Below are 20,607 nucleotides of genomic sequence, written 5' to 3'. Positions count from 1 at the left end.
GGAGAGCTGTTAAGTCGCCCGGTAGAGGCCGACCGCTCAGAAGCTGCTGAGAGCAGAGGCGTTTGTACGTTCAAAGCCGCAAACGCTGAAGAGAGATAAATACAAACAAAAAGAGAAAGAAGAAGATGACAAGAAAAGGAAAAAATCCAAAATCCCAGGAAAAGTTGAATTCAGAAAAGAAAAAAAGTAGAAAGTAACAATGGAGGAAGTAAATAAGTAAAAAGTTGATATTTAAAGTGTAAAGAAACAGAAAAAGAAGCAAAATGAAAAGTTGCTATTGAAAGTGTAAAGAAAAAAGTAAGAAGTGAAAAAGCAACAACTTGATTAACAAAAGTGGAAAGAAGTAGTAAGAAACAAAGGAAAAGGTAAATATTCCCAAAGTTAAAAGAAACAAAGAAAGAAGCAAAGTAAAAAAGTTGCTATTAAAAGTGTAAAGGAAGAAGTGAAAAAGCAACAACTTGATTAACAAAAGTGGAAAGAAGTAGTAAGAAACAAAGGAAAAGGTAAATATTCCCAAAGTTAAAAGAAACAAAAAAAGAAGCAAAGTAAAAAAGTTGCTATTAAAGTGTAAAGAAAAAAGCTAGAAGTAACTACTTAGAAATGAAGGAACCATTTTAATGCTGAAAAACTGTTGAAAAAAAAAAAAGTTGAAAAGAGCTTTTAATTTGAAAGTGTGTTTCCTGTCTGTGTGGTAGTTTGTGTGTCCACTGTAGGGAGACTTCAAAACAAACTCATTTTAGCATTTAAATGCTAAATAATTAAAATAAGAATGATAAAAGGCTTTTATTTTGAAAGTGTGTTTCCTGTCTGTGAGGGTGTGTGTGTAGGGAAACTTCACCACAAAGTCATTTTAGCATTTAAATGCTAAAAAGTGGATAAAATATTATGAAAGGCTTTTATTTTGAAAGTGTTTCCTGTCTGTGAGGGTGTGTGTGTTTCTGTCTCCACTGTGTATGTTGAGGGAGAAAAACTCAGGTAAAGTGTGTGGACACAGCTCTGAGGCTGATTACATGACGTCATGCAGCTGTGTCCGTTACCATGACAATGACTGCTGCCCGCCTGCTGAGTCATGTGAGCCAAATGCAAAGGCAGGCTGGAAAATTGCTGAGACTATGCCTCGCAAAATGCTCAAAATATGAAAAGGTATTAGTCCTATCGAAACAATCCAAAAACTGTGAGTGACAAAAGGCTTCAATGAACACACTGATGTACTTTATTTGAAGATACTCCATAAAATGAAGGCGTGGTGGCGATTTTAAAACAGCCCCCCGTTTGTGATTTGATTAGAATTTAAGAACCTCTGTTATAATGGGCTCCAATGGGAGTTTCAGACGGCACTCTCTCTGCTTCTGGACACTTGGTGAAAGAACCGTCAGTCCTGTCACTATGAGAGTTACATTTACTGAAAGAAGACAAAAATACCTACATTCTGATGTATAGTTTGTTTATGTAAGATTAAAGTTGACTGAAGGAAAGAAGGAAAAGAAGGAAAAAAGTTGCTAAAAGTGGAAGCTGAAAAGTTAGAGTGCGTGTGATGTCACCCACTCTAGCTGCTCCAACATTCCGCAATACACACTAATGGAAAAGTTGAAAAAGCTCCAAAAGTTGCCTAAAACTAAAACTGCGATTATTCAAAAAGTATAAAAGATAGAAAGAAGCTGATCAACACAGAAAAAGTTGAAAGGGACTAGACCCGTATAAACTTTAAATGAAGTTTCTACTCCAAAGTATGACGACACAAGAGGCAGATGAAAAGTGGCAAGTTGAAGGGAAGTTTTAAGTGGCTTCCATTCATTTTCAATGGGAAGAAAAGTTGATAAAAAGTGAAATATAGTAAAAAGTATAAAAGTTATTAATGAGAAAAGTAATAGCCCACATGTCCTAAAAGAGACCTACGATTAGGAAGTGGAACGGAGTTTCTACGACAAACCGTCTAGGAGGAGATAGTGACCGAAAAACGGCGAAATAAAAATAATAATAACTAGAAAAGGCAATTTCCAAGGAAATTACGTGGGAGAGCTGTTAAGTCGCCCGGTAGAGGCCGACCGCTCAGAAGCTGCTGAGAGCAGAGGCGTTTGTACGTTCAAAGCCGCAAACGCTGAAGAGAGATAAATACGAACAAAAAGAGAAAGAAGAAGATGACAAGAAAAGGAAAAAATCCAAAATCCCAGGAAAAGTTGAATTCAGAAAAGAAAAAAAGTAGAAAGTAACAATGGAGGAAGTAAATAAGTAAAAAGTTGATATTTAAAGTGTAAAGAAACAGAAAAAGAAGCAAAGTAAAAAGTTGCTATTGAAAGTGTAAAGAAAAAAGTAAGAAGTGAAAAAGCAACAACTTGATTAACAAAAGTGGAAAGAAGTAGTAAGAAACAAAGGAAAAGGTAAATATTCCCAAAGTTAAAAGAAACAAAGAAAGAAGCAAAGTAAAAAAGTTGCTATTAAAAGTGTAAAGGAAGAAGTGAAAAAGCAACAACTTGATTAACAAAAGTGGAAAGAAGTAGTAAGAAACAAAGGAAAAGGTAAATATTCCCAAAGTTAAAAGAAACAAAAAAAGAAGCAAAGTAAAAAAGTTGCTATTAAAGTGTAAAGAAAAAAGCTAGAAGTAACTACTTAGAAATGAAGGAACCATTTTAATGCTGAAAAACTGTTGAGAAAAAAAAGTTGAAAAGAGCTTTTAATTTGAAAGTGTGTTTCCTGTCTGTGTCTGTGTGGTAGTTTGTGTGTCCACTGTAGGGAGACTTCAAAACAAACTCATTTTAGCATTTAAATGCTAAATAATTAAAATAAGAATGATAAAAGGCTTTTATTTTGAAAGTGTGTTTCCTGTCTGTGAGGGTGTGTGTGTGTAGGGAAACTTCACCACAAAGTCATTTTAGCATTTAAATGCTAAAAAGTGGATAAAATATTATGAAAGGCTTTTATTTTGAAAGTGTGTTTCCTGTCTGTGAGGGTGTGTGTGTAGGGAAACTTCACCACAAAGTCATTTTAGCATTTAAATGCTAAAAAGTGGATAAAATATTATGAAAGGCTTTTATTTTGAAAGTGTTTCCTGTCTTTGAGGGTGTGTGTGTGTGTCTGTCTCCACTGTGTATGTTGAGGGAGAAAAACTCAGGTAAAGTGTGTGGACACAGCTCTGAGGCTGATCACATGATCTCATGCAGCTGTGTCCGTTACCATGACAATGACCGCTGCCTGCCTGCTGAGTCATGTGAGCCAAATGCAAAGGCAGGCTGGAAAAGTGCTGAGACTATGCCTCGCAAAATGCTCAAAATATGAAAAGGTATTAGTCCTATCGAAACAATCCAAAAACTGTGAGTGACAAAAGGCTTCAATGAACACACTGATGTACTTTATTTGAAGATACTCCATAAAATGAAGGCGTGGTGGCGATTTTAAAACAGCCCCCCGTTTGTGATTTGATTAGAATTTAAGAACCTCTGTTATAATGGGCTCCAATGGGAGTTTCAGACGGCACTCTCTCTGCTTCTGGACACTTGGTGAAAGAACCGTCAGTCCTGTCACTATGAGAGTTACATTTACTGAAAGAAGACAAAAATACCTACATTCTGATGTATAGTTTGTTTATGTAAGATTAAAGTTGACTGAAGGAAAGAAGGAAAAGAAGGAAAAATGTTGCTAAAAGTGGAAGCTGAAAAGTTAGAGTGCGTGTGATGTCACCCACTCTAGCTGCTCCAACATTCCGCAATACACACTAATGGAAAAGTTGAAAAAGCTCCAAAAGTTGCCTAAAACTAAAACTGCGATTATTCAAAAAGTATAAAAGATACAAAGAAGCTGATCAACACAGAAAAAGTTGAAAGGGACTAGACCCGTATAAACTTTAAATGAAGTTTCTACTCCAAAGTATGACGACACAAGAGGCAGATGAAAAGTGGCAAGTTGAAGGGAAGTTTTAAGTGGCTTCCATTCATTTTCAATGGGAAGAAAAGTTGATAAAAAGTGAAATATAATAAAAAGTATAAAAGTTATTAATGAGAAAAGTAATAGCCCACATGTCCTAAAAGAGACCTACGATTAGGAAGTGGAACGGAGTTTCTACGACAAACCGTCTAGGAGGAGATAGTGACCGAAAAACGGCGAAATAAAAATAATAATAATAATAATAAAGAGAAAGGATCTCAATAGTGTGAGAGCTGTGCTTACAGCTCTCCCACTAATAACTAGAAAAGGCAATTTCCAAGGAAATTACGTGGGAGAGCTGTTAAGTCGCCCGGTAGAGGCCGACCGCTCAGAAGCTGCTGAGAGCAGAGGCGTTTGTACGTTCAAAGCCGCAAACGCTGAAGAGAGATAAATACAAACAAAAAGAGAAAGAAGAAGATGACAAGAAAAAGAAAAAATCCAAAATCCCAGGAAAAGTTGAATTCAGAAAAGAAAAAAAGTAGAAAGTAACAATGGAGGAAGTAAATAAGCAAAAAGTTGATATTTAAAGTGTAAAGAAACAGAAAAAGAAGCAAAGTAAAAAGTTCCTATTGAAAGTGTAAAGAAAAAAGTAAGAAGTGAAAAAGCAACAACTTGATTAACAAAAGTGGAAAGAAGTAGTAAGAAACAAAGGAAAAGGTAAATATTCCCAAAGTTAAAAGAAACAAAAAAAGAAGCAAAGTAAAAAAGTTGCTATTAAAGTGTAAAGAAAAAAGCTAGAAGTAACTACTTAGAAATGAAGGAACCATTTTAATGCTGAAAAACTGTTGAAAAAAAAAAAAGTTGAAAAGAGCTTTTAATTTGAAAGTGTGTTTCCTGTCTGTGTCTGTGTGGTAGTTTGTGTGTCCACTGTAGGGAGACTTCAAAACAAACTCATTTTAGCATTTAAATGCTAAATAATTAAAATAAGAATGATAAAAGGCTTTTATTTTGAAAGTGTGTTTCCTGTCTGTGAGGGTGTGTGTGTAGGGAAACTTCACCACAAAGTCATTTTAGCATTTAAATGCTAAAAAGTGGATAAAATATTATGAAAGGCTTTTATTTTGAAAGTGTTTCCTGTCTGTGAGGGTGTGTGTGTTTCTGTCTCCACTGTGTATGTTGAGGGAGAAAAACTCAGGTAAAGTGTGTGGACACAGCTCTGAGGCTGATTACATGACGTCATGCAGCTGTGTCCGTTACCATGACAATGACTGCTGCCCGCCTGCTGAGTCATGTGAGCCAAATGCAAAGGCAGGCTGGAAAAGTGCTGAGACTATGCCTCGCAAAATGCTCAAAATATGAAAAGGTATTAGTCCTATCGAAACAATCCAAAAACTGTGAGTGACAAAAGGCTTCAATGAACACACTGATGTACTTTATTTGAAGATACTCCATAAAATGAAGGCGTGGTGGCGATTTTAAAACAGCCCCCCGTTTGTGATTTGATTAGAATTTAAGAACCTCTGTTATAATGGGCTCCAATGGGAGTTTCAGACGGCACTCTCTCTGCTTCTGGACACTTGGTGAAAGAACCGTCAGTCCTGTCACTATGAGAGTTACATTTACTGAAAGAAGACAAAAATACCTACATTCTGATGTATAGTTTGTTTATGTAAGATTAAAGTTGACTGAAGGAAAGAAGGAAAAGAAGGAAAAAAGTTGCTAAAAGTGGAAGCTGAAAAGTTAGAGTGCGTGTGATGTCACCCACTCTAGCTGCTCCAACATTCCGCAATACACACTAATGGAAAAGTTGAAAAAGCTCCAAAAGTTGCCTAAAACTAAAACTGCGATTATTCAAAAAGTATAAAAGATACAAAGAAGCTGATCAACACAGAAAAAGTTGAAAGAGACTAGACCTTTATAAACTTTAAATGAAGTTTCTACTCCAAAGTATGACGACACAAGAGGCAGATGAAAAGTGGCAAGTTGAAGGGAAGTTTTAAGTGGCTTCCATTCATTTTCAATGGGAAGAAAAGTTGATAAAAAGTGAAATATAATAAAAAGTATAAAAGTTATTAATGAGAAAAGTAATAGCCCACATGTCCTAAAAGAGACCTACGATTAGGAAGTGGAACGGAGTTTCTACGACAAACCGTCTAGGAGGAGATAGTGACCGAAAAACGGCGAAATAAAAATAATAATAATAATAACTAGAAAAGGCAATTTCCAAGGAAATTACGTGGGAGAGCTGTTAAGTCGCCCGGTAGAGGCCGACCGCTCAGAAGCTGCTGAGAGCAGAGGCGTTTGTACGTTCAAAGCCGCAAACGCTGAAGAGAGATAAATACAAACAAAAAGAGAAAGAAGAAGATGACAAGAAAAGGAAAAAATCCAAAATCCCAGGAAAAGTTGAATTCAGAAAAGAAAAAAAGTAGAAAGTAACAATGGAGGAAGTAAATAAGTAAAAAGTTGATATTTAAAGTGTAAAGAAACAGAAAAAGAAGCAAAGTAAAAAGTTGCTATTGAAAGTGTAAAGAAAAAAGTAAGAGGTGAAAAAGCAACAACTTGATTAACAAAAGTGGAAAGAAGTAGTAAGAAACAAAGGAAAAGGTAAATATTCCCAAAGTTAAAAGAAACAAAGAAAGAAGCAAAGTAAAAAAGTTGCTATTAAAAGTGTAAAGGAAGAAGTGAAAAAGCAACAACTTGATTAACAAAAGTGGAAAGAAGTAGTAAGAAACAAAGGAAAAGGTAAATATTCCCAAAGTTAAAAGAAACAAAAAAAGAAGCAAAGTAAAAAAGTTGCTATTAAAGTGTAAAGAAAAAAGCTAGAAGTAACTACTTAGAAATGAAGGAACCATTTTAATGCTGAAAAACTGTTGAAAAAAAAAAAAGTTGAAAAGAGCTTTTAATTTGAAAGTGTGTTTCCTGTCTGTGTCTGTGTGGTAGTTTGTGTGTCCACTGTAGGGAGACTTCAAAACAAACTCATTTTAGCATTTAAATGCTAAATAATTAAAATAAGAATGATAAAAGGCTTTTATTTTGAAAGTGTGTTTCCTGTCTGTGAGGGTGTGTGTGTGTAGGGAAACTTCACCACAAAGTCATTTTAGCATTTAAATGCTAAAAAGTGGATAAAATATTATGAAAGGCTTTTATTTTGAAAGTGTGTTTCCTATCTGTGAGGGTGTGTGTGTAGGGAAACTTCACCACAAAGTCATTTTAGCATTTAAATGCTAAAAAGTGGATAAAATATTATGAAAGGCTTTTATTTTGAAAGGGTATTTCCTGTCTGTGAGGGTGTGTGTCTGTGTGTGTCTCCACTGTGTATGTTGAGGGAGAAAAACTCAGGTAAAGTGTGTGGACACAGCTCTGAGGCTGATTACATGACGTCATGCAGCTGTGTCCGTTACCATGACAATGACTGCTGCCTGCCTGCTGAGTCATGTGAGCCAAATGCAAAGGCAGGCTGGAAAAGTACTGAGACTATGCCTCGCAAAATGCTCAAAATATGAAAAAGTATTAGTCCTATCGAAACAATTCAAAAACTGTGAGTGACAAAAGGCTTCAATGAACACACTGATGTACTTTATTTGAATATACTCCATAAAATGAAGGCGTGGTGGCAATTTGAAAACAGCCCCCCGTTTGTGATTTGAGGAGAATTTAAGAACCTCTGTTATAATGGGCTCCAATGGGAGTTTCAGACGGCACTCTCTCCGCTTCTGGACTCTTGGAGAAAGAACCGTCAGTCCTGTCACTATGAGAGTTATATTTACTGAAAGAAGACAAAAATACCTACATTCTGATGTATAGTTTGTTTATGTAAGATTAAAGTTGATTGAAGGAAAGAAGGAAAAGAAGGAAAAAAGTTGCTAAAAGTGGAAGCTGAAAAGTTAGAGTGCGTGTGATGTCACCCACTCTAGCTGCTCCAACATTCCGCAATACACACTAATGGAAAAGTTGAAAAAGCTCCAAAAGTTGCCTAAAACTAAAACTGCGATTATTCAAAAAGTATAAAAGATACAAAGAAGCTGATCCACCCAGAAAAAGTTGAAAGGATCTAGACCCGTATAAAGTTTAAATGAAGTTTCTACTCCAAAGTATGATGACACAAGAGGCAGATGAAAAGTGGCAAGTTGAAGGGAATTTTTAAGTGGCTTCCATTCATTTTCAATGGGAAAAAAAGTTGATAAAAAGTGAAATATAATAAAAAGTATAAAAGTTATTAATAAGAAAAGTAATAGCATAGATCTCCTAAAACAGACCTACGTTTAGGAAGTGGAACGAAGTTTCTACGACAAACCGTCTAGGAGGAGATAGTGACCGAAAAACGGCGAAATAATAATAATAATAAAGAAAAGGATCTCAATAGTGTGAGAGCTGTGCTTACAGCTCTCCCACTAATGAGAGCTGTGCTTACAGCTCTCCCACTAATGAGAGCTGTGCTTACAGCTCTCCCACTAATAATAAAGAGAAAGGATCTCAATAGTGTGAGAGCTGTGCTTACAGCTCTCCCACTAATAATAATAATAAAGAAAAGGATCTCAATAGTGTGAGAGCTGTGCTTACAGCTCTCCCACTAATAAAGAAAAGGATCTCAATAGTGTGAGAGCTGTGCTTACAGCTCTCCCACTAAATAGCTTTGGTAGATTATTTTAAACAACGACTAATAACATGAACAAATAGGATAAACACACATTCATATGAAATGTACAGTTGGCTAATAAAACAGATTCAGATTCTAATGTTCTGTTGTCCATTCGGAGGATTGGTGCTGCAATAGCCTTTAAAATAAAAGCAGGAGTGAATAATAACTCGTATACTTAAGATCTTTGACAACAGCCATTTCGTATTACATTTCCCACAATGCACCGCTGCTGTCACAACAACACAGCGCCATTTCAGGTTTAGGGGGGTCGTAACTCCCGCGAAGGAATTAGGTCAACTTAGCAGAGCTGCCCCGCTAAGGCTGTTTCTTCACTGAAAACGTCTAATATCTGTCTTTTCTTGTCTGCCGGCTCGCCTATCCTGCTCCGATGCCCGTTTTTTCGCTTGATGCAAATGAATTTTCCCAGCGTGGGCCCGGACTGAAGTGTCAAGTGAGTCAGTTGTCGGATTTTCTTGCTAACAGCTACCGAGCTAGCTGTGTGTAAACAACAAGGTAAGGAAGGTAAATGGCCGAGCAATCTAGCCGTGTTGTAACTAGATGAATTTTCTCCGTACGGCATGGCCCGTGGGTCACTCTGCACATAACATTTCGAATATTACACAAGCATAGAATCATGCCAAGGCACATTTTCATAACAAGTTTATTAGCTTCAATGGCTCACTAGCGTTTACGTTAAAACTGGCTAAGAAGCTAACGGTTAACGCTACATTCTTTTACCTTGTTGGTCACTTTAAAGACCGGTGTAAATCATAAACTGCACGACCATCTGTGTTTTACTTAAATGCACGTTGCTACCCGCGTTGAGGTGAATATACTAACTTTTGTTAGCCACAGCCCCGCAGCCTAACTGTACCATAACAGTCGCGTTTTTCTGCAGTAAGACGTGACAAAAAATACATATGATACATTCATACATGTACTTACAGGACCAGTAGCAATGTTTTAGATTCTTTTTTTGGTCATTTTGGAGAATAATGAAGATATTAAAACCGCAAAATGGCCTAATTGAGCTTGAATGATCTAAACAATTAATAAACGTGTTGGGTTTTAAATCTGCTTTAATAAGCGTTTTGGACACTTGACATTTTCTCTGTTTAAGGATTTTTAGACACCTGTAATTATTAAGCAGTCTTGAATAAATTCATACACATGCTTCATCTGTGTGTTAGGTGTTAGTGGAGGTCAGATGCAGCACTTTCTTTTCACTCTTGTGATGTGTTTTGGGTCCTTGAACCATTTATGCAGATCCATTCACATTAACTTTACATTTAATAAATCACAGGTGTTCAAACAAGGAATGTCAAAGTTGACAAAAACGGCCGAAGTACAGGTTTCCACTTCTCTAATCTACAGTTTACAGGTTTTTTTTAGCCCAGTTAGGTCTCCTAATTTCTTTGCAGCACTTTAATCATTAAGGCCTAAATCACACAGTCTCTTTTGAACACTCGATGTTGAGCTGAGTCCAGTATTTGAACTTACTGGGAAGCATGGGTGTGACCTCTATTGTGAGTTGCTGTTATTTGACAATGTCTCTAGTGAACATATCCTCAGCAGCAGAGCACTGATGTGCTTGAAGAAATTTTAAAGTTCTTAATGATTGACTGACCTTCAACAGTATTGTTTAGGCTCTGTGGAGATATTTTAAGACATGAAGTACAATAAGTAAGCCTTAGTAATACGAGGGGATGTATCTGCTTTAATGTTGGATTTGTAAAGCAATAAGCCAGTCATACTATTCAAATTTCCCACCAGAGAGGTACACCGGCAAAGGGTAGAAGATAATTTTCAAATTCAGCATACTCATGCACGTTATTTTGCATTACATACACGTTTGCCCAAAGAAGTGGTATCTGCAATAGCCAACTGACAACAGCCACAAAATGACAATTACAATAGGGTTTTACTCAGTATCACATTAAGTGTAATTTTACAATGTCAGTAATATGCCTTGCTGGACTATAACAAACTACATTATCACCATTTTTCAGGATGAAGCGGGTGAAAGGAGCTGAGGAGGACAGTAACAGCTCCTCTAGTAAGAGTCCACCAGAGGTTTGCAAGAAGGTTCGGAAGCAAACAAGCGAGAAATCTGAGGTAGTGGTGGCCAGTGGGTCAGCAGAGAGTGACTGGGCTCGGCTGCCTCAGGAGCTTCTACTCCACATATTCCAGTACCTTCCACTGCTAGACCGGGCTTATGCCTCTCAGGTGTGTCATGGATGGAACCAGGCTTTTCACATGCCTGAGCTGTGGAGATGCTTTGAGTTTGAGCTTAACCAGCCAGCTAGCTCTTACTTAAAAGCTACACATCCAGACCTCATCAAGCAGATCATAAAGAGGCACTCCAACCACCTGCAGTATGTAAGCTTCAAGGTAAACATGGTTAAGCTTGTGCGTATATGTTGAAATACACATCTCGATTCTGGGCTTACATGTTTACATTTTGCCTGCACCGCCTGGTTTCAAAATTACGTTTTTGTGTCCCTTAAATGATGATCATCATTTGTTTGTATTTGCCAGGTGGACAGTAGCACAGAATCTGCAGAAGCAGCATGTGACATTCTTTCACAGCTGGTGAACTGCTCACTGAAGACTTTGGGGCTCATCTCTACAGCCAGGCCTAGTTTCATGGAGGTCCCAAAGGTAAAACTAATAAACATAAGGGCTCTGGGTCTTAAATGGTAAATGACTACTTATACAGTGCTTTTATTCAAAGCCCTTGACAATATTGCTTCTCATTCACCATTCACACACCGATGGCTATGGCCGTCATGCAAGATGCTTAATTGACCCACCCGGAGCAGCTTGGGATTCATTTTCTTTTGCCTACTTTAACACGTAGCCGTGACCAGTGATTGAACCACTGAGCCTGTGGTTTGTGGGCAACCAACCGATCAACTTATAATTGAGCTACAGCTGCTCCGGGTCTTTATAGTTTCCTGTTCTTAAGAAACATTCTCTCTATATAAGATTGTAGTAGCATCTTTATGGTTTAAGTAATTATAGTTTTTCTATTCTCATCTTAACTTTGGATGGAGCTGGAAAGTTCCCTATGTTGCCTATGGACTACAACATATTTACTTTCACTGCCTCAGAAAAACAATGAACATTTTTCTCCTGTAGTATAAACTATCTTTCTATTGAAAATCTCAGTGATTGGAGAAGCTGTCAGATGTACAGTATGAGTTCATTCATGCCTGCAGTGACTCTGCACTCTGAACTTAGCTCATACTGTAGTGGTGCACCTGGGTTTTCTTACACACTTTATCCGACAAATAATTGATTAGCATTTGTTTTTGGCTGATTTGATATGATTTGAAACTGCTTTTCTGTATTTCCATTGAAACTGTTTACAGCGCCCATTGCATAGGGACAATCTTTTCGCAAAAACCTAAAATAGGCAATATATTATTACACATTATTCACAGAGCTGATTTTTAGGAGAGGACTGCTAAATCTAAGGGATTATTGTTGGGGCTGTGAAAATTAGCACTAAAACTGGAAAGGTACTGTAAGCTAGCAATTTGGAATTACCTGCTAATAAACAGCTTTTGGACAAACATTTAACCACCTAACAGCAACCATTTAGTCCCTTTTGGCCATCAAATCCTGAGGCTTAGTTGTCAACTTGGTAGCCACATTTAAAATGTAATGTCAGACTCAATTCTGTGATTTGTTGTGTCTTCTACAGTCTCACTTCATCTCTGCTCTGACTGTGGTGTTTGTAAACTCCAAATCACTGTCTTCACTGAAAATTGATGACACACCAGTTGATGATCCATCTCTGAAGGTGCTGGTGGCTAATAACAGTGACACCTTGAAACTGCTGAAGATGAGCAGCTGCCCTCACGTTTCGCCTGCAGGTACCGAGAACAAAAGATTCATCATTCCCCCAGTGTTATTGGTTTTTGTGATTGTATTTTTAAGCTTTGCTTTTGTTTAGTCACGTTTTTGTTTTACTATTTTAAGCAAGGCTGCGTTTTTCATTCAGCAGCTTTTTAACACTGTATTTGTCTTGTATGACTTCATAAAATATTGTAGTTTCTTGCAGTGGACTGGCAAACATTGTGTGATGAGACATAGTATAAATGAATTATGTGGTTTTCTTGTTTTAGCCCAATTCATATATTTTCCTTTTTTTTTGTTTTTAACTTTAACTGTGATAATGAGTGCGGAGGTTTTTTCTGCTTATAGTAATAACTTTTCAATTTCCCTTCATCAGTTTAAGGAAATAAAAAGTGGATCTGTCCACATTACAGGGATCCTGTGTGTCGCAGACCAGTGTCATGGGTTGAGAGAGCTGGCACTGAACTACCACCTCCTGAGTGATGACCTCCTGCTGGCTCTGTCCTCGGAGAAACACGTCCACCTGGAACACTTGCGCATTGATGTGGTGAGCGAGAACCCAGGCCAGCATTTCCACACCATCAAGAAGAGCAGCTGGGATGCCATGGTGCGGCACTCCCCCAAATTTAACCTGGTCATGTACTTCTTCCTTTATGAGGATGAGTTTGGCCCTTTTTTTAATGAGGAGATCCCTGTCACACACCTCTACTTCGGTCGCTCAGTCAGCAAGGAGGTCTTGGGCCGTGTTGGCCTCCACTGCCCCCGTCTAGTGGAACTGGTGGTGTGCGCCAATGGGCTGCGTCCTCTGGATGAGGAGCTGATTCGCATTGCGAAGCACTGCACCCAGCTGTCAGCCATTGGCCTGGGTGAGTGTGAAGTGTCCTGCAGCGCATTTGTTGAGTTTGTCAAGATGTGCGGTCGAAGGCTTTCCCAGCTGTCCATCATGGAGGAGGTGCTGATCCCCGATCACAAATACTCTCTGGATGAGATTCATTGGGAGGTTTCTAAGCACCTGGGCCGAGTCTGGTTCCCAGACATGATGCCGACCTGGTAAAGACAAAAAGGTTTAGTGCATAAAGTTTGAGGTGTAGAACATATTTGCATTGAAAAGCCTTTAAATATGCAGCTGTAGTGGAATGTTTGGTACCAGCATGTAGAGCATAAAAATGGTCAACTCCTATGTGGAGTGCAGGGTGAGATTTAATGTGGCACCGGATTGCCACAGTGTTATCATGTAATCCAAACACCACAAAATTTTCTGCTTGTTAACTTAAAAGTGGACTTGGGGATCTCTAATATAGGGGCAGAGCTCAGAAGGCTGGCCTCTTCACATATTTAGCACAGTTGAAGGTGGGGAAAAAAATATATATCTAATATAATAATAATTTTTGTAAACATATAATGAGTAATATGAACATTGTAGCTTGGTCATGATAATCTATATTATGAGAGATGTCAGTGTGTCAGTATGTGTGCACATATGCATCTGTGCTTTAATGTTTTATTTACTTTGTGGACTAATTTGGGAAAATTGGGAAAACCTTTGGGAAAATGCATGTTGTAACACTAACATGTGGCCGATGTAAATCAAATCTAAGATGGTGGCTCTGCACTGTGCAACTACTGAAGTGTTGGAGTCTCTTCCCCACCTCCACGATTAAGGAAGTTTTTCTTCCTTCCTTAATCATGCGTCACAGAAGGAAACATGACTGTTGAAAATCCTAGAAGTAGGCCAGGACAAAAACGTGGGTGTGGTTGGGTGGGTGGGGTTGATATTTGTGATGTGAAGGTGTAGAGTGCTAATTAATGTTTGTTATGTTAATGTTATGCAGATCTTTCTTTCCTGTGTCATGCATCAATTGATTTGACAACTGACAATATAGTTTCTCTTTTGTTAGGACGTCTGTACAGTCATAGATTTCTGAAGCACCTTATGTGACAAAATGATAGGACAAATCAAGTCTTTCAGCTCTATTGAAAGCAAGGAAATTAGCTTTATAATGCTCCAATTTTTCTTAATTGGGCCCAGGTTTTAATGCTGGTTATTTATGCTTCTCTTGGCTTCTGATGAATCAGATCAGATGTAAAGGGCAGTATATTTAAGTAGTAAAGCTATAATTACTAATTAATCAAATTATTCTTTGTAAATATATATTGTGCACAGATGAGTCTGAATCTGATGGTAGATGGTGAGTCTCCAACCTTCATACTCGGACTGCTTTGTAATTATTCAACGTAGAATAGTCTACAGCTGAGAATTAATCCACACAGGGAAGGCAAAACTAACCCTTTGTGTCTCTCAGGTGATTTAAATAATTATATATTTGCTATATAGGTTTCATTTGTATCTTCTGCTATTTGCCTGTTCAAACTCTAAACCTGTCTCTCTTTTGAATATCTGCAGTCCTGTTTATCGACATTTGCTTTCTGTCATGTTATCACATCGTACATGCGAGGGTGGGTGCAGTATTCATCTTTTCATTACTGACATAGTTTTGGCAGATTTCACTAGTACTCGTGTCCCAAAATGCATTCATTTCAGTTGAAAGAGATTTGGCAAGTCAGATGAGTGAAACAAACTTTTTTCCTTTAAGAAGGAAGTCAAATGCATCTGTATATAAAATGCTGTGTGTTTGATTATTATGGATAGAAATGTACTTATTTCTTTATTTCACCCTTTGTCAGGGTTTGAAGTTTCCTTGACTGCTCGTGTCTTTTCTAAAAGCAGACTATTAGTTATCCTTTACTATATGGATCTTTTTCATGCCGCAGTCACTAGAGAACATAGGTTGTATAATTTATTGATGTGGATAATGCTTTTGTAATTACGCTGTTTTTCAGTTCTAGAGAAGGAATTGTAATAAGCAGGTAGACCAGCAGCAAGGATAGTTTTCTTGATCTTGACCCACCGCTGTAGTTTGTAGCACACAGGTGGTCCAAAAGTTCAAGCTCCACTAGCACTCAATTTTGGTCAGTTATCATGACTTTGGCAAGATTTGTAAGGAAGAAGCACAGCACTCCCTGTAGTGAATCTAAGCCTGCACACTTACTACAGAAGAATGCTCCATTTGTTTGTTTTAAATTGTGTAGATTTAAATTTCAGCAAATCGGTGGCACTGAAACCACATTAATGATTTTAGAGCGTAATATGACATTAAACATAAGACCTTAACTGAGATCTACTTAAACAGTTTTCCTGGCATATTCAGTAGTGGACATATTTTGGCCAATACTGGATATAAAGCAGATCAACCCAGATGTTGATTTCTTTTTCTGCCAGACTTCATTCCTTTACTAAGTCATAAATTAGACATTTCATGTATCCATACAGTAACGGACTAAAAATGGAGACATATTGATTGAACAGACAGTAAGATTTGATCTCTGATCACTGAAGTAGATACCTGTGCTGAATATCTGTGCTCACGTGCATTAGCACTTCAGCGGTACAGTAACATGGATACTTTTTAATTTATGTAGTTCGTTACACAGTGAATGTGACAGCACACATAAACTGGAGTTTGTGTTCAGTACGCAACTTCTTTTATTTGGAAAGTCTGTTAGTAAAATGTTTTAAATAAATACAGATTTAGAGGGATAATGATTTCTTTCACCATAAGTATGCCTCTTGTCTATAATTGTTATTTTTAACTTTTTATTTGTTCAGAGAGTAAGTGCTGTCCTTCAGTTTTGCTTCTGTATGGCAAATACTTTGTCTACTTTGCTTTACTGGTCACCTGTCTTGAAACTTAAAGTATTGTTTTGGACATGTGATCTTATACTGGAAATAAAAATTGGTGAACGTAGTCTCTGTAACTGTCAGTTATTTTCATGTCACTGCAGAACACTTGAGTAAACACAGTTGGCCCATGTTTAGGTAAATAAAACGCATTTCAACAGTAGTAAAAATACAATAAAGAACTCACTTGACTAATTCATACTATAAAATGACATTTATATAGATTTACATTAATTCAGGGTAATTTATACCTTTTGAAACAAAGTATAAAAAGTCAGCCATACTTACAAAATCAAAATATTTTAGTTGTGGGGGACATTTGCTGTTACGTGCAAGTATGTTGTATAAATGTTTAAATAGCTCCATTGCCTAAATATTGAATAGAATAGTGAAAATGAACAGCTTTCCGAATTTCCTGTGTTCTGCTGCCCTGGGGAAAAAAAAGTGCAGAAAGACAAAAATTTCAAGAAGGGGGTTTCAACATTGAAGCTGCTGTTCTAGAGCTTTTAAACATATCGCATGTTCTTCATTAGCAGATGGAGTTTTCCCAATAATCTTTGAATTAATCAGATGTGAACAGTGCATGATTTAAAGGATAAAAAAAAAAAGTGCTTTGCAATAAATGTTCTTAAGAAATACAGAATAACTTGTTTACAAGAAAACTACAGTGACCAATTTTAACTGAGCAGACGTAGTGATCGAAAGGCCCACAACAGCTACTAAATGAACTTTGTGATGAGATACTGTTATTCTCTTTGCTAAATGTAAACCTAGTACCTCAACAGCAAACATATTGCCAACCTATTCATCTTTTAAACAAATAAGACCTTCACTTCAAGTGTGAAAATGTGCTGCTTTTTTATTATGTATTATTTTATTTGGAGAAAATCAATTAATCGACTGGTAAACAAAGGCATCTTAAGGCAGAGGCACCTCTTCATATGTAATCTGCACATAGGGAGGTTTCATTGGCAGATGCCAGTACTCAAAGTTGTAGTATAAGTAAAAGCTTTTGTACAATACAATTGTTTCATAAGCTTCCAACAAACTGATAGCAACGTCTAGGTATGACTGGTGTGGCCTGAATGTGTGGTAAAAATCACGGATGTCCAATGCCAGATTCTTCAGAGCTGGCTGTCCGAATATGGCACTGTCATTGCCTAGGTATGTGGGCTCTCCACTGTACAGGTAGATCTTGGTGTAGTTGGTTTGCGAGCGGCTGGATAGTTTGGCTCCAAGCTCTGCTAGCTTTTTGTATGCCCGGTGGACAAACTGGGAGCAGTCATATGACTCAAACCAAACTGTGGAGTTAGGGCTGGGGTCTGAGCGAACTGTCCACGTCTCGTAGTAGATCCCAGTCTCGTTGTCATCTTGGACCCACTTTGCCATATTGTTGAACTGGCTCCCTGGTGAAAGAAAGGAAGCAGTCAAGCAGAGAACAAGGAAAGTATAACTAAATAAACTGATATGTACACACAGTCTTACTAAAATACTGTGAATGCAGTCACACCAACATTTTTCCATTTGTGAAACACTGCTGTCATCTCTGTGTCCTTTGCTTTGCTTCTGAGTTAAGCTTTGCCCCAAGTCAGTCTCTATGCCAACACTAATGGTGGACTGCCTCAGATGATAATGTTTCCAGAACTTTACAATCACAAGCTCCACAAGTGAACAATAGTGTTGAGGTACAACCACAGCATCAATGCATAATTCATTGTTAGACAGAACCCGCTGCTACAAGTCTTGCTGAATTCCTTTGGTTTCCTTTAATTGTTTACAATGTTGCTTTGTTACCACATTGCAACAAAAAGATGATCTGTTTTAACAGTTTAGGACAAGTAATACAACAAAAATAAAGAAACATTGTGTCCACAAGTAGCTGGTATGTCCGCACGCCTCAGTATTTTGGCCAAGGTAAATGGTAAATGGTCTGCACTTATAAGACGCTTTTCTACCTATTGACTCCCAAAACGCTTTACACTGCTTCTTATTCACCCATTCGCACTCACGATGACACACACTCACACACCGATGGGGGAGCTGCTATGCAGCTGGACAACACTCACTGGGAGCAACTAAGTAGGGGTTCAGTGTCTTGCTCAAGGACACTTCGACATGTGACCGTGGAGCTGGTGATCGAACCAACAACTGCGGGATTGGTGGACGATCGCTCTACCTTCCGGCGCCACAGTCGCACCTTGATTTTTTAAGGGTCTCAATGAGTAAAGACACAAGACGAAACCAGTGAAATCTTACCACTTATTTCTCCTATTTTCTCCAGGGTGCCATTCTGTGACCAGTGTAAGTCATCTATGCCTTTAAAGAAGCAGGCAGCTCCCTGGTTGCACCAGAAAGGAGCATACACCTCTGGTCTGAGGTGTGGGAAGGTGCAATTACCCAGCTGAAAGAGCTCGTACCACTCCATGGTGTAGTTGGCCCCTGTTTCTGAACTGCTGAACCCAATGGCATCGTGCATGATATGCTGTGAAAAAAGCAGAAACATGACATTGGGTTTGGTCATGGGGGAAGGCCTCAAACTGTTGTTAATGCTCTAAATAAAGTCACACAGCTGCACTTCCATTTAAAGCAGCCCTAACATATGTAAGTGCCTGTCTGATATAACATTTACTCAAACACAGCTCAGCTCATCTCAGTTTAAGAATCTAATTATTTAGAACAAAAAGAATTTCTGAAGTTAATGAAAGATCCCTGAATACGGTACCACAAACACTGCTTTGTGTTCTTCACACTTTTTTTTGTCTCCACCAATTAAAAATTCATTTAAACTCACGCATCATTAAACAAAAAGATTAACATTGAGAAAATTAATACTTACAAATTTACCCAGCAAATCTCCAAACTTGAATTCCCACACAGGTGTTTGCAGTCGATAGACTGAGATTTTATCGGTGTCTCTGATGTAGGGAATCCGTCCATCCCGATCTCCAGTAGGGCAAAATGGGTAGAGAGCTTCGCAGTAAGAGTCCACAGCAGGGCGGTGATCAAACCGTCTGTTGAGAACACAAGAAATGCATTAAAAACCTTGATTTTACAGTTTAATACCGCTACAAAACCTATTCTGTAACAAAATTTGTCAGTATCATCACCAGGGTTCCCTTGATGTTCACTTTTTACCACTTTACGTATATTCACAACCCAGACTAGAACCAATTAGACTATTTTAAGAATAGAAAATGATAATCAATAGGCTACACATAACTGCCATCTTTAGTAATGTTGTTACGCAAATAAACACTTTTCTCACAAATTTCTAAAATGAATTTTAAAATAATTTGAATTTGAATACAGTGAGATGCCGGACTCCAAAGCTCCCAAAGTCAAATGAACAAAGCAGCCACACAACATGGCGTATTCTATAGTGATAATAGAATGCGACAGCACACAAATCAGAAAATTAACACGCATGTGACTGTGTACCTAAAGCTAAAAATAAAGTTAATCAATGTAGGTTTATGTCTTTCATAGTAAAAGTCGTGTGTTTCGCTTCACTATTAGGTTGCAATGGATGCAAAGTAACAAGGGTTTTGTAGCAGTTTACCATCACATTTTATCTTCAGAGAAACTTTTTGGTACTTTCTAACTGAACATTTTAGGGAATGTCTTGAAGGCCTGTATGAACAGAGAGGAATTTCGAAGAAATTAGAAAATTAAAGAGTATATTTCAATATTTCAAAGCCCAGTTAGTCCAAAGTTTAAACGAGGAAGTTTTCAGCACAGAGTCGCATGACTTAACGTTACCGACCAGAATCGCACAGTGAAGTGAATGTGTAGGTTGTTTTACCTGTAGGGAACAGGCCACTGCTGCTGTCCAATATTCCCGAATTGAGCAACAACATAACAAAACAGAAGCAGGTGTAAAAATAAAATAAACTCGATGTGACACATGTTTCGGTCTCAAAAACACGAGTTAATTATGAAAACATGATTCTTCCCCAGTGAACTCACTTCCTCATTTCTGGTCACATGGTTTTGTTGATCATTACGACATCACATGACACGAAAAAAAGAATAAGATTAAAAAAAAAATATCCCGCAAAATGAAAATAATGTAATGCAATATAAATGAAACAATGCATGAATATATCACATTAATAAAGGTGAAAATTCAAATAAACAGAATTTTTAAAATGTATTTGTTTATCCTTAATTTATCGGGATACATCGTGATTTAAGGCCTGACTGTCACAGTATTTCATAAAATAATATATAGCGAAATAAGGCAAAGTGCTAAATATTTATTTAAGAAATAAATAAAAATATAATGACAGAAAAAAACAAATAAATGAATTGCAATAACATAACTAAATGAGAAGCGAAATATAAACATACACATTATAAATAAATTAATCCAATTAATCAATTTGTATCAAGTAATTTTAAAAATGTTTTTAAAAAAAACAATTAGCAGGTTGTTACCGTGGATATATGGCTGCATAAGTAAAACACGTTTAGTTTTGTTTTCCCTTTTTATGTTATCTCTTAAATC

The 20,607-nt window shown here is 37.5% G+C and overlaps 2 protein-coding genes across 4 annotated transcripts; one reads left to right on the top strand and one right to left on the bottom strand.

Annotated features, from left to right (window-relative positions):
- Positions 1 to 8,725: 8,725 nt before the first annotated feature.
- Positions 8,726 to 16,167, top strand: fbxl3a (F-box and leucine-rich repeat protein 3a). 3 transcript variants are annotated; one of them, XM_067515823.1, is made up of 5 exons: positions 8,726 to 8,948; positions 10,507 to 10,888; positions 11,036 to 11,158; positions 12,207 to 12,378; positions 12,775 to 16,167. In XM_067515823.1, the coding sequence occupies exons 2-5, from the start codon at positions 10,508 to 10,510 to the stop codon at positions 13,413 to 13,415; spliced, it is 1,317 nt and encodes a 438-aa protein (XP_067371924.1). In that variant the 5' UTR covers positions 8,726 to 8,948; position 10,507; the 3' UTR covers positions 13,416 to 16,167. The 3 variants fall into 3 exon arrangements, with proteins under 3 accessions (XP_067371924.1, XP_067371922.1, XP_067371923.1); XM_067515821.1 differs by having other exon boundaries at positions 8,726 to 9,010; XM_067515822.1 differs by having other exon boundaries at positions 8,726 to 9,019.
- Positions 16,168 to 16,603: 436 nt separating this feature from the next.
- Positions 16,604 to 20,094, bottom strand: cln5 (CLN5 intracellular trafficking protein). The gene is made up of 4 exons (XM_067515824.1): positions 19,903 to 20,094; positions 18,937 to 19,111; positions 18,357 to 18,582; positions 16,604 to 17,506 (listed from the first exon to the last, which is right to left on the bottom strand). Exons 1-4 carry the CDS (start codon positions 20,004 to 20,006, stop codon positions 17,019 to 17,021), a joined length of 993 nt encoding a protein of 330 aa, XP_067371925.1. The 5' UTR covers positions 20,007 to 20,094; the 3' UTR covers positions 16,604 to 17,018.
- Between the last annotated feature and the right edge of the window lie 513 nt (positions 20,095 to 20,607).

Source organism: Channa argus, chromosome 9 (assembly GCF_033026475.1).
Source record: "Channa argus isolate prfri chromosome 9, Channa argus male v1.0, whole genome shotgun sequence".
NCBI lineage: Eukaryota > Metazoa > Chordata > Actinopteri > Anabantiformes > Channidae > Channa > Channa argus.
Note: the sequence above shows the minus strand (reverse complement) of the source record. Positions and strands in the feature narration are given on the sequence as shown.